General features: G+C 40.1%; 2 protein-coding genes across 3 annotated transcripts in view; one reads left to right on the top strand and one right to left on the bottom strand.

Annotated features, from left to right (window-relative positions):
* The window catches only part of tbl1x (transducin beta like 1 X-linked), a 31,449-nt gene extending 28,072 nt beyond the window's left edge, over positions 1-3,377 (top strand). For both annotated transcript variants that reach the window (XM_077580230.1, XM_077580232.1), the window contains exons 13-15: positions 120-285; positions 374-475; positions 1,747-3,377. In XM_077580230.1, coding sequence (XP_077436356.1) covers positions 120-285; positions 374-475; positions 1,747-1,773 — 295 coding nt within the window. In that variant the 3' untranslated portion in view covers positions 1,774-3,377. The remainder of the gene's footprint in view (positions 1-119; positions 286-373; positions 476-1,746) is intronic.
* An 872-nt stretch (positions 3,378-4,249) lies between these two features.
* On the bottom strand, positions 4,250-13,381 carry gpr143 (G protein-coupled receptor 143). The gene is made up of 9 exons (XM_077580236.1): positions 13,126-13,381; positions 12,287-12,396; positions 12,125-12,219; positions 9,570-9,662; positions 9,205-9,314; positions 9,029-9,137; positions 8,815-8,932; positions 7,771-8,026; positions 4,250-4,656 (listed from the first exon to the last, which is right to left on the bottom strand). The coding sequence occupies exons 1-9, from the start codon at positions 13,379-13,381 to the stop codon at positions 4,553-4,555; spliced, it is 1,251 nt and encodes a 416-aa protein (XP_077436362.1). The 3' UTR covers positions 4,250-4,552.
* Between the last annotated feature and the right edge of the window lie 13 nt (positions 13,382-13,394).

The following is a 13,394-nucleotide window of genomic DNA, read 5'->3' as shown; positions in this document are numbered from 1 at the left end:
ATCTCAAGTAAACCAGCAGCAAAGTTAAACGCACCATATAGTTTCGAGTTTATTTGTTTCACTTTTGCTATAAGAAAGTAAGATAAGAAAAAAAAAACGTATTTATTGTTGGCCCGCAGCGCGTCGTTTGACTCGACGGTGCGCCTGTGGGACGTGGAGCGAGGGGTCTGCATCCACACGCTGACCAAGCACCAGGAGCCCGTGTACAGCGTGGCCTTCAGCCCGGACGGCAAGCACCTGGCCAGCGGCTCCTTCGATAAGTGCGTGCACATTTGGAACACCACGGTGAGTCTCGGCCTCGGCCGTCATCTCCTCAAGGCTGACCAGAAAGCCTTGTCTCATTCCGAGTTGGCTCTCATTGTTGTCCTTTCAGACCGGGGCCTTGGTGCACAGCTACAGAGGTACAGGTGGGATCTTTGAAGTGTGCTGGAATAGCACCGGGGACAAAGTTGGTGCCAGTGCATCAGACGGCTCAGTAAGTGCCCACACAGTCGGAATATCTACAGTACTTGTTTACAAGTGATAGTGGAGTAACATATGTAGTTCATTGACAAAAGTATTGGGCGTTCCATCAAGAGGAAGTGAAAATAACAGATGAGTTGCTTCACTCACTCCGTCTTGAAAAATTCAATTTGATGTTTTTGTGCTCAGTCCAAAACGATAACAGTGTTGCTTTGGCGCCATCTGGTGGCATCTTGGTGCCAAGGAAGTGTGTTGAAGTGAGTGGAGGAGTTTCACTCAATGTTTGCACCATCTTGTAACGCCTATAAGAAGGGCTGAACAATTTAATCACATTTATATTAACATCAAAATGGAGAAGAATGCTGTCGCATTTAATTCAATTCATGTTGGTTGTCTTATTTCAAGTATATATTTATATTTTAATTACTTATTAATATAGTGTCTTAGTAAGTTCAGGCCTAAACAAAGTGCAGTCCACATGTCTACATATCATCAGTTCATGAAACATGAAAAATTAAAGTAATAAAACCGCATATATTTTTGCATTATTGTTGTTATATGACTGGCGTTCACGCCACACTTTCATCAATTTATTGCCTTTGTTCGTTAAAAAAACGGTACATGGGAAACAATAATTGCAAATATTAAAGGGATACTTGACTCATTGAGCCATTTTCAGCAGTAAAAAGTTAATATTTTGTCTAGAATGAATTTGATGACTTTATTATTTTCCATGCACAATTAATATCTTTAAAACTTATTTTTCCACTTGCTGTCAACTGTTGATGACATCACCAGTGCTGAGGAAGTAGGTAACGACCAATCATGGCTCACCTGTTTTCTGGGTTTGGTCAGCTTGTCGACAGCAAGTGGAAAAATTAGTTTTGAAAGTATTAATTGTACATGAATTTTTTTAAGTCAAATTAATTCTGGAAAAAATATAAACTTTTTACTGCTGAAAATGGCTCATTGAGTCAAGTGTCTCTTATTAGTTTTTATTTTTATTCTTTTGCCCTAATCTGTAGGCAGTTACAAACCTTTTGGGGTGCCAATTATGTGTAGATTTTTTATAATGGGGGGGGGGGGGGTGTTACTTGACTAGTGTGTTTGTTTAGGTGAGTGATAGGTGTTCTGACTCCTCACCATAGAAACAGAAATCCATCCTAAACAGATGACTCGCTGTACTTCATCAATGTGTGCTTGCATATCAGGCACAAATTTTCAATACGGTTAAAGATGTGGAAATTTACATTACACGAGTCAACAATCTTTTCCCCGCTGCAGGTATGTGTCCTGGACCTGCGGAAATAGCGGAGTTGGCCGGCGAATCGTTGGAATGTGCAGCAGACTGCCTTCTTTAGACATCAGCAAATGCTCTCGTTGCTCCTGGAGGGGGGGCGTGGCACGTCGGCGGAGTTAAATACAAACAAAGCTCGCAGCGGCAACAACAATTCAAAAACAGACAAGGGAAGGACCGACCTACCACCCGCGTGGGGGGGGGGTCGGCGCACCTTCAAGCCGTCAAGAGTCGGCGCGTGTTGACGGCCAGCCCGGATGGAGGCCAGCAAAGACAACATGGGAGCTACCGCCGACTCCCTGCGCTGTACGAGGTATCTCGTCAGGAAGCGCTGCCATTGCCCCCCCCCCCTCCTCCCTCCCCCCCGAAGCGGGAAGGACGACTTAACTGAGACGCACGCCACTGACGGAAAGAAGGCTTGTAGAATTCCTCCCAGCAACTCAGCGGAGACTCGACGAGGGTCGGCAACCGCAGCCGAGCCTGGCTTCCGATGGGGGGGGGGCTCGACTAAAGACCCCCGCCGAGATGGACTTGAAAGTTGAAAGTGCGAAAAAGGTGTAGTGTGCTGTTCCTGGATGACAGTCCACCAAGAAAAGAACCTCCCAAACCGGCCCAATTTGCTCAGTAATTGGAAAAAAAAACAACACGGACAAAAAAAAAAGTGTGATAGTGTGCTTTACAAAGAGAATTTTTGCCCTTTTTTGGATGTACATGTAAAGAATGTAAAGATATGTAAATTAGATTAATACACAGACTTATATACTGTGTATATATGTTTATATACAGTCCACCTTATTGACGTCACGTTAGGGGCTCACCAATGGCGAGAGCGGTCTTTGCTGACGGGCCGCAACGAGCGAGCCCGCTTTTTAATTCAAAACCTCTTTTTCCAGTCAAGGCACAAACGGCAAAATTGATGGAATCATCATCATCATCATCGTCTTCATCTTGGGTCGCTCGGTTGCGTCTTCATGTTGTGCGTCGAATGGGCTTAACAAAGCCACACCCACCAAATTATAACTCAGTTACACAAGCGGGTTAGCATTTATACATTTTTGTTTTGGGGCATTTTGTTTTCCTGAGCTAATTCTGCTGAACCATCCAAATCTGAATTCAGTCCAATTTTTTTTTTGTGTGTGGTTCAAACACTTTTCTTGTAATATTTTCAACTAATCACACCCTGCCTGCCCTTTTGTTCTGCTTCCTTTCCCTTACATCAATTTGCACTCAAACAATGTGAAGTGCTTTTTTTTTTTTACCCTCATAGTGGCTTCTGCAAATGTTTTTTTTTTTTTCGTTCCTGGAAGTGAAAGGCAGACAGACTTTTTTTTCTGTAAGCCCCTCCCCCCTTTTTCAACATTTTTCAGTCAGATGTCACAATAGGATGTCAACGGGTGGTGGTCCATCGTTTTTCTGACTTTTTCAGAGCCATTATTGTCTGTGTCAGACTGAGAAATTGGGCTGTGGGTTTGGTGGCCAATGTGGATGAAACATTGTGAAAGCTACTATTACTCTCTGGCGCACCCTGGTTGGTCCAGGGTGTGGTCACCTGTTTCAAAACAAAACATTCAAGTCGTTTAGTGTCTCAAATAAATCACTCTATTTTGATATCAGAACACCTGTGCGTTCACTTGTCATTTCTTTGACTAGTTTTTTTTTTTTTAATCTAATTTTAAAGTGGAAATGTGTCCATTAAGGGGATGATTTACTAAATCCACCCTATACACAATGCTCAGGTTTTTTTTTTTCTTGCAAAATTCCAGGTATGTTTTGTGTGACAACACTTGCGTGGTTTGTCTAGTTTAGAAGATACTGTACTTATTTTTACTTAACGGGAACTTCACATCTCATGGATTATTTTTTTTACTTACTATTGCAACTTTATTTATATATTTATATATTTTTGCAAGATTAACACTTCTGAACAACTTCTTAAAAAAACAAAACAATTTAAAGCTTACTAATATTGTAACTTATATTTTATTTACCATTCTTGTGACCATTGATGTAAAATACGTTTTTATTCTGGTATGTTTTCATTTTTGGTAAAGTATTTTTACTTTATTTTAATCTCACCATTCACATAGTTTTTGTTACTCCTTTACATGATCAGGATTTTTCGGCCAATAACTATATATATAATTATTATTATTATTTACAGTCGCCCACCACCTAATGTCTTATTTTGTGGAGCCAATCAATGACGTCATTGATTGATCAGGCAAATAAAGACATTACAGCCGATCTCCCATTTTGTATAGAATGCTAAATACCGCCCAATCCAGCCAATCAGATGGGTGTAGTTTTGTGATACAGTATCACAGTTCATAGTTTAAGATGGCCTCATGACATTACAACTTTAATATCGTAAATATTATAGTTACTAGTTATGATTTTGTATTCTTGTAAAATTTTGAATATTGTTCATTCATATATATTAAAACTTGACCGTGCTCTTGCACAACATACTTCAGTCACCACTTGAACAAGTACTAAATGGGTTTGATATTTAATAAGAATAAAAGTGTAAAAACACCGGAATTGGCAGGAGGCAATACAGTCAAGTCCCTAAAAAAAAAAAAAAACTACAAAAGCATAAAAGCCCTCCAACTCTTAGCTGTGAGTCACCATGGAGAACAACATGTTTGTCATGTTCTCAAGGTTACGGTTAGTGGCCACACAAGGGAATTAGAAAATGAGTCGTGACACAGATACTAAACAGATCTACTGTTTTTTTGTCATTATTATTTTTTTTTTTACCAGCAAGAGTAGTTTAGAGCGATGTGACGTTGGCTAGTGCTTTCCTGACGTCCCCAAGGATTCCTCATCAGCATCTATATCGCCATAGTCGGGTAGCTCGCTGGATATGTGGATTTCAACTGTGCTAGATTCTGAACCTAGCGAGACAAAACAGGGGAGGGGGCACTGTATTACTTATTTGCTTTAAATGTGTTTATTCCTCTATTGCGAATGCATACTGGGAAATAGTGTGGGAGGTCATGACATTTTCTTTGAATGCATTGTCGATGCATCCGGCTCACAAAATGTCACGATATTTCCCGTCTATGCTACGAATAGGGGAGAAAAACTGAACACAAATTTAACACAAAATAGTAAAAATGGTTAATGCCACACATAACTTGAGACATTTGCATAGTAAGTGTCAATCGATGTTTTAAAATAAGTCTTTATTTGTGGTCATACATTTGAAATACATCAATCATCATGTGCGGACAATTTGAAAGCTTACAGACTTTAGTGAAGAAGACAGCAGATCGTGTCAGTAAAAGAACCGCAAGGAAAAGTGAGGCAAAAGGCAAGTTGAAAACACTAAATGTTGCATACATGTAGTATGTTGTAAGAAACAAAAGAATAAGCAAAGCAAAGTAGAGTGTTCAAGTCCAATGACAATTCCGATGAGAAATGGCAAAGAATTACTGTCACTAAAGAAGAAATAAGGGAGTCATTTTTTACTTCTTATAGCTGTTAAAAGGGGACGTTTGTAATGCTAACCACAAAATAAATAAATAAATCACTTTTTTTTGTTGTTGCCACATTTGCCATATGTTTTGCATGACTTATTAGGTGTCAATCATTCGTTTTTGCAAAATCACTCACACTTCAAAGAAATTTAACACTTAATGAGCCTTTTTCTGGAATAACAAGGTGTGCACAAAACAATAGACGTGTGTAGCTCACTTTTGGGGGTGATTCAGCACCCCTAAAGTAAATCCAAGCACCCCCAACATTTGAGAGATCTTAAGATTTTATTTACTGTAGCCTATGTCCTTTTTTTTTCTTTTTTTTTTACAAGCTAGAAATGTAAAGTTTTAAACCCATACTGTACTTGACAGAAATGTAGTATTTTATCAACAAAAATACAGTACCCCTCTTTTCAGTGAGTGAATCTGCGGCACTCCCCTCTTGCAGATTCCGATTCAAGGATTCCCAGCATGTGTATACAGTATATTATTTTATTTTTTTGTGGAATACACATACACATTCTTCTGTTTGTGTGTCTGTGTTTAAAAAAAAATACAAACACATCTATTTTTCCCCATTGCATTTCAATGGCCATCAATCATATGTGGATTTCCGCTATTCGCTATCCCGATTAGCTATAACAAATTATCACTAGCAGGCATCATTTCTGCTACATTTGACTGTATGTCACTTTTTATGTCATTAGGGAGAAGTTAGCTAACAGGAAATGTGACACGGTCAGACAGTATGCCATGCTAACGTGTTGCTATTAAAGCTAAAATGTTACTATACTAACTGACTGAGTTTCACAACAAGCATTCGCGGTTCACATTCATATCTATATACAACTTAAAGTGCCAGGGGAAAGTCCACACACTATAATTCAAACCTAAAACATCTCGTCTATGAGGCAGACGTGCTAACCACTAGCGACAAGCTAACGTCTAGCTCACCATGCCCGCCTTCCATGATTTCACATGGGGAAATAAATTGCTTGGAAACGGGATTGAATCAATCAGATGAATTAGTTCAACACGTGCTGGTGTCATTAAATTGGCGCCCGCATAATTGCTTCAACATGTCTTCCTCCGGAACTGAAGGACATCACGTTGGCTGTCCTAGTGACGACTTTGGCGACAAGGAATACAATGGGGCAAGAGATGAATAAGAGGAGACATTGTGGTGGTGTGGGGGGGGTTAGTTAGTAACAATCTGGAGAAAATCCTCCAGTGTCAGACTGTAGATCGACTTTGCATGCATCGCTGGACCGGAACGCAATGGAATCATCTGTGTTAGATTGTTAATAATGATCTTGAGCTGCTGTATGTCTCTGTGTCTACCCCCCCCCCCCCCCCCCCCCAACAAAACAGGAAATGAAAAGCTTGGGACAATGATCCAAAGGGTGGTGCAAGAGCTATTGTTTTTATCAAACACTGTATTTTGGTTTCATTGCTACCTATGAGATGCGCCAGAAAGGTTCCAGGACAGGCATCACGGAAGGTTTATTTTAAATTGAAACACATTTTTAAAATCCAAAATGTATTTTTATAAAGCACTCTATAACTATGAAATTATTAAATAGAAAGTAAAGAACATTTTTGCCCACATTTTTTGCTTCAATTCCATGGACATTTCACTCATTCTGATATTTGTTCCTTGACCACCTGGGGGCAGTATAATACAAAAACAGAGACACCCACAAAGAAGAGATTCACAACAAACTCAATGGATGCCTGTAAGTATTGTTGCATTATCTGTCTATGTATTGCTCCACTGTTCATGTAAAAAAATAAAATATTTTTTTAAATCAAATGTATTGCTCAAGTTAAAGGGTTGTAATTAACACCACAACACCAATGCTATTTGCTAGCCCCTATGGCATTTTGCATTGTTTGTTAGCGTTAAGCTAACTGGACTTTCCCAAGGTTGAGAAAGGAATTTTTAGTTGTACAGCGCAGATGATTGTAAATGATTTGGTCTTGATGACATTTGAACCATAATGGGACCGTCAACCCCACTCCAGAATCAATGATGATCCAGTTCAGGGGTCATCAAGATGGTGCCTGAACTCACTAATAAGATTTATATTCTTTTTATGTTGATATTGTAAAGAAGTACAATAGAATAGCGCCACTTGTCAGTTAGCTGCAGCTATTTTTTTGTGGTTTCTTTTCATTCTTAAATCACACAGAAATTATAGTATTTTAATTAAAGAAAATGGCGTAGTTCAAAGGTCAGTATCGTAGCGGCCTTACTAATGGTGTTAGTGAATGAGAAGTGAACTGAACCGTGGATTAACAAACAATTCTACAGGATATGACACGTACTCCAAGCTTTATTCTCATTATCTCCAGCAGGGGGCAGCAACAGTACTGCTAAAAAAAACGTGATCACAGTGTTCAGAGTGCTGCATAAATAAAAGCTCACATTTTAGGATCTTGCACCAAATAAAATAAGCAGTCCATTCATCCCTCATCACCAGCCCTCATACATGGGCGAGCTATTGGCGGCGCCACGAGGCCAATTACCTTCTGAGAGGACGCTGATGGCGTCGGACTGCGGCTGCCCGTTGCCGTTCATGTTTTTCTTGGCCTCCTGCACGTGACTCTGGTAGAGCAAGGCCGTGCCCACCAGGGAGTTGTGCCCCCCCGCGTTGGCCACTGACGTGGAGGCCGACTCCCAGGCCAGCTCCCTCCGCCCGCGCGGGCTCAGGTCCACGTCGAAACCAGTCCAGCCGTGGAAGGCCAGCGTGTTGAGGAAGGCCTGCATGGGGTTCAAAATCCCCTGAGATGCAAACGACAACGAAGTGAGGACACTCGACTTCACGTTTGGTCAATGGACAGGATATTTCCTCAAATAAGGGCCCCCGCGCTTCTATTTGAATAAATAAACGCCGCACCTCAAATAGACCCTTTTGGTCACATTGTTCATATTGTTGTCATACAAGTCTATTGTGTGTTTCTCAAATACTGGCCCTTTTCCAAATAAATTTAAATAGATCGTTGTAAGCATTAAGGGACCAGAAAAGAAGTTATTTTATTCATTATGTATTTTTTTTATTTAATCAGTCAATTAATCTGCTATTGAAATTTTATTCTGGCAAAAATCAGAATTGGCCTCAGTCTAAAAAAATCCTAATCAGTCGGGCAGTAGCGATGATACTTGAAATTTAAAGAAGCAGTACAGATGATGGATAGATATGTATTTGTGGAAACAGTTACTTATAAAAAAATAAATACACCTTTAAATCATTCACTGCCATTGACGGCTATATACGTCAAAAAAATCATTTGAACTATTTCTATTAGTTTAGCTTTTTTTTCCCACTTTTGTTAACAAGAGTATGAAAACCTAGGATTTTTTTAATTGTACATTTAGAACAGATATAAAATTTGTGATTAATCGCGAGTTAACTAGTGAAGTCATGCGATTAATTACAATGAAAAAATGTAATCGCCTGTCACCCCTAATTTTTAATAAGCTTCTTTAAAAAAAAAAAAAAAAAAAAGAATTAATGGCAGTGAATGAGTTAACAGCCACTATTTGAGGAACGAGTGTGCTTTTAATGTTACCATGATAAACCACGTGATGAGGGCAGCGTTTCTGATATTTCTGAGGCTGCTGTCGTCGATGTTCCCCTGCATCTCCAGGTAGAAGAGGAGGCCCTCGTTAATGATGTTGGGAATCCAGCTGGTGCGTCACGGCAATATGATTATCACATAAACATACATTAACGCATCATCACGATAACAGCATGCTGAAGTGAAGAAGGCTAAAAAAACCTACCAAATAAAGAACACCAACATAATTTTAAAGAAGCGTATTTTGATGGCGTTAGCCAGCCGCCGCTCGTTTTCCGTGTAGATCCCTTGACGTCCTTTTAGCAACGATGTCACTAAAAGAAGAAGAAGAAGAAGATGTCTTTTTGTATATTTAAGTGAAATATTTCCGAAGAATCTGACCTGCGGATGTGGTCCGGTTGAAGAAGATGGGATTGGCCACGAGGACCAACAACATGGGGGCGTACGTGGTGACGTAGTGAGGGATGGCGTGCTGGAAGCCTTGTTCACAGCTGAACAAATATCAACGACACACACAAAACATGTTCAACAAAGATCACAGGACATTTTCAGAGTATTTGAATTCATGCAGGCGGCCATCTTAGCAGGGGCATCCGTCTCATCGGAGGCAATGGAAAGCACAAACAGCTAGCTTAGCATCGCCGTAAACACAAAAGCTCAAAAGGAGCTTCATATCAACGAAAAATGATTTCCTCTAAAATCTTTTAAATGTCTTGAAAGAATGAAAAAGCTGATAAGGGTCTTACTTGGAAATGGAGGGGTAGTAGAGCATGGCCACGCCCTCGATACACAGCAGCAAGGCCAGACCCCATGTGATCATGTGATACAGGATAATGGTGCTGAGGGAGAAAGGGAACCAGTCATGAGACCGCGCTCACCACCGCAGCTCTTTGTCCTCGGGCCCGGTTTGATAATAAATCTCCTCTTAACTACTTCAAGCATGACTCCCTACTACGCACGAAGCAAAGAATTACTTTCAGTCAATGCAACATTAAAAGCCAAGGGGCTTCCATCCATTTCTGAAATTCTTCTCAAATTCTTCTCAAATTCTGCGTTTACAGATCAACCATCAAGCAAATGGGCCGCAACTGAATGAAAAATTTGATATCGTACTGTATATGCAAGATCTAAATGGTAACCAGACACGAATATACTGTACACCAGGGGTGCTCAAGTCCGGTCCTCGAGAACCCCTATCCAGCCTGTTTTCCCATGTTTCCCTCCTGCAGCACAGCTGAATCTAATGATCGGCTAATCAGCAAGCTTTGCAGAAGCCTGATGACGATCCTGACCATGAATCAGGTGTGTTAGTGGAGAGAAACATGGAAAACAGGCTGGATTGGGGCTCTCGAGGACCCAACTTGAGCACCCCTGCTGCATACGATATACTGCACTATAGATGTATAAATAGTCTTTTCGTAGAATAAAAAAAATAATAATCACAACACAATCTCATGTTAAATGGGAGTCAACACAGTCATATCACTGTTAAAGCGCCTCTGATTAACCCCAAATAAACTTCAGATGTTCTAGTAGACTTTCTAGTGGAATCCTGAAAGTTTTGCGCCAACACTGACTTTAATGTGGAGCTGTTCAGAACTCTCTCCACCTTGACTAAGGTCCCAGTTCCATGTGAAGAAAAAGAACCCCCGAAGCATGATGCTACCAGCACGTTTCACCGTAGGTATGCTTTTAAGCTTTATTTTTTTTTTAATGATTAAAACATACATATTAACTCATTCACTGCCATTGATGGCTATAGACGTCAAAAATTCATTTGAACTATTTCTATTAATTAATTAAAACAATTCCCACATTGTTAACAAGAATCTAAAAACCTAGAAAAAAAATGTGTTGTACATTTTGAACAGATATAAAATTTGTAGTTAATCATGACTTAACTGTTGAAGTCATGCGATTAATTACAACTAAAAATGTTAATCACCTGACGTGATAAAAAAGAAAAGAAAAGATTATTAAAAATTAGGGGCATCAGGCGATTAATTTTTTTAATTGTAATTAATTGCATGACTTCACTAGTTAACTCACGAATAATCTGAAATTCTATATCTGTTCTAAATGTACAATATTTGTTTCCCTCGGTTTTAATACTCTTAACAAAAGTGATTTTTTTTTTAACTAATAGAAATGAATTTTTGACGTCTATAGCCGTCAATGGCAGTGAATGAGTTAAAGTTCAACCTTTGTTTCACCGGCCCATAACATTTTTGCATCTGGGAAACTTGAAGTGTGTTTTTGCAAAATGTAGCTAAACTTAAATGTTGTTCTTAGTAGCATAAACCTTTTTTCTTGCCACCGTGACCGCAGCTCGGACATAAGAAGACGGATCACTGTTAAGGTTGATGTTTTTTGTGGTGATGGTGGCAAAAGGTAGACCCGAATGTAGGGAAACAGATTTTTTTTTTTCACAAAACAAAAAGTCAAACAAGGGAGTTGGAAAAATTTAAATGCTAAACTAACAAAGTGATAAAACAAGCAAGGCACAAAGTAACAAACAACACAGCAAAATCTTGAAAATGATCTGACAACCAGACAGACTGAAAGAAGAAAAAAAAAAAGACAAGACACACCTGGACAAGACATAAGTGGCTGGAGGGAGCTGATTGGTTGACAGAAGACAAAATGGAAATGAAAACCTAACCAGCGAGACGACATGAAACGAATGAAATGTCATTTAAACAACAAGCTCCTTCAATCTTCAACCAAGCTCACACTTTGTACTTAACAATGCAACTATAAAATTGTCATAAAAAGCCTACCAGAACAACCGGAGCTGCATTTGGGGTTAATCAGAGGCACTCTCGTAAATAGTGGCAGTTGTGTGGTGACTCCCACTTAAGGTGAGCTTCCATGCGATTGCTTAATTCTGAACAAAATCTAGTTACGAGAGGGTGTGCACACTTGTGCAACCACATTATCTCAGCCTAATTAAGCGAATCCCATAAATATGTTAAGGATTGTTGGGCTACAAGTAGGCTTATCTTTGGCTTGTTTTGTTTGACCCGTAACTTCATTTCACGACTAATTCAAACATCAAAACATTCTGCTGACACGAGACAAGTCTGGTGCTATTTTTTTTTACACATTCCAAACGTTTGAGTTTGAAAAATCAACCATTTTTTTCCACAACAACATCAAAGGACTCAAACGCGACGATGTGGAAAAGATGACACGGCTGACCATCAAGCGCTACTGCATTTGCACAACTTCAAATCTACTACACACATGCATAATTATTTATTGTTAAAAAAAAGAATAAAAAAAAAAGTTCATGCGTCACCTGATTCCTGCAGACGTCTTGACCACCAGGAAGACGTCGACGGCGTAACAAAACGTCCACCAGAACGAAGCGCTGTAGAACAACTGGATCCACATCTGGGGGGGAAAAAACGTCAGCGAGCGTCTTTAACCAACTGCCATCTTGTTTTGCGGACGACTTAACTGCGCTGCCGAGACAGAAGACGTCCGGCCAAGTTTCGGTGCTGTTGGCCACGGAGATCTGTTCCACCGTGTTGGGGAGGCCCACCCACAGAGAAGACCTCAAAATGATGCCTGGGGGAGGTAACACGCAGGTCATGTAACTTCACCAACCAGCAAGAGATTATGAAGTAACCTCGAACTGAGCCAAATTAATGTTAAGTCAGTCGAATAGTGAATTAATAGAATTGGTGTATATTGTATTTCCTCTATTACTTTAATAGACGATGTGGAAACGGCACAGATTGAATCAATAAAAGCCACACCTCAAATACACATCTTATTTCCCCTTAGCTAGGATCGATAAGCTTATGTGCTGCAGTCGTCGTCTCAATACATTACGCTGCCTAAAGAGCAGACATGGCATCTGTAAAGCTGACATTTATGGCAGGCTAATGCTGTAAAAGTAAATTTACACAAATAAATGCCATACCTCAAACTTTGTTTTTATTTATTTATTTTTTACCTTCAGTTAATTACAGCCAAAATATAATAACACTTTTCTGTATGATGCAGAACAATTGTATGCAACTATCATTTCCAACTAAAACATTAAAAATCAATTAGAAAAAAACGATTTTGAAGCAAATCAACTTAAAAACCGTGGGCAGTATTTTATTTTGAAATGGCTTGGTCAGAACCAACAAAAAGCCAACAAATGGTCACAATAACGCCTAGGGGTTAAATAACCCAAAGTAGTAACGAGTAAAAGAAAAGTCACTTTAATTAAGGGTTAAAAAAAAAACGCCGAAAAGTGCGCGACGCGCATGCGTAATTTGTACCCAGCAGCACTCAAATCGTCACCTGTGCATCCCAAAATGTCGCACAGGCTGATGATGAAGAGTATCCGCGATGAGGACGCGGGTCTGGGCAGCGGGTACTGGCCGAGCCTCCTGTAGCCTTTCCTCTTGGGCAGGATCTGCAGCACGGTGAAGAGCACACTCACGGCCGCGCTGGATACCGTCAGAACTCCGAAAAGGAGCGGCTGGAAGGTGACCACCAGCTCGGTGGCGCCGTCCCGGTTCGAGCAGCAGAACGTCTCCAGCCGCGGGGACGCCATGACGGAGTGCGCG

Source organism: Vanacampus margaritifer, chromosome 11 (assembly GCF_051991255.1).
Source record: "Vanacampus margaritifer isolate UIUO_Vmar chromosome 11, RoL_Vmar_1.0, whole genome shotgun sequence".
Taxonomy (NCBI): Eukaryota; Metazoa; Chordata; class Actinopteri; order Syngnathiformes; family Syngnathidae; genus Vanacampus; species Vanacampus margaritifer.
Note: the sequence above shows the minus strand (reverse complement) of the source record. Positions and strands in the feature narration are given on the sequence as shown.

Excerpts from the sequence above, each read along its gene's own strand:
- gpr143 (XM_077580236.1), bottom strand. The coding sequence starts at position 13,381 with ATGGCGTCCCCGCGGCTGGAGACGTTCTGCTGCTCGAACCGGGACGGC. Across the intron at positions 12,397-13,125 it reads CGACATTTTGGGATGCACAG|GCATCATTTTGAGGTCTTCT; the intron begins GTGACGATTTGA and ends TACCTCCCCCAG. Across the intron at positions 12,220-12,286 it reads TCTTCTGTCTCGGCAGCGCA|ATGTGGATCCAGTTGTTCTA; the intron begins GTTAAGTCGTCC and ends TTTCCCCCCCAG.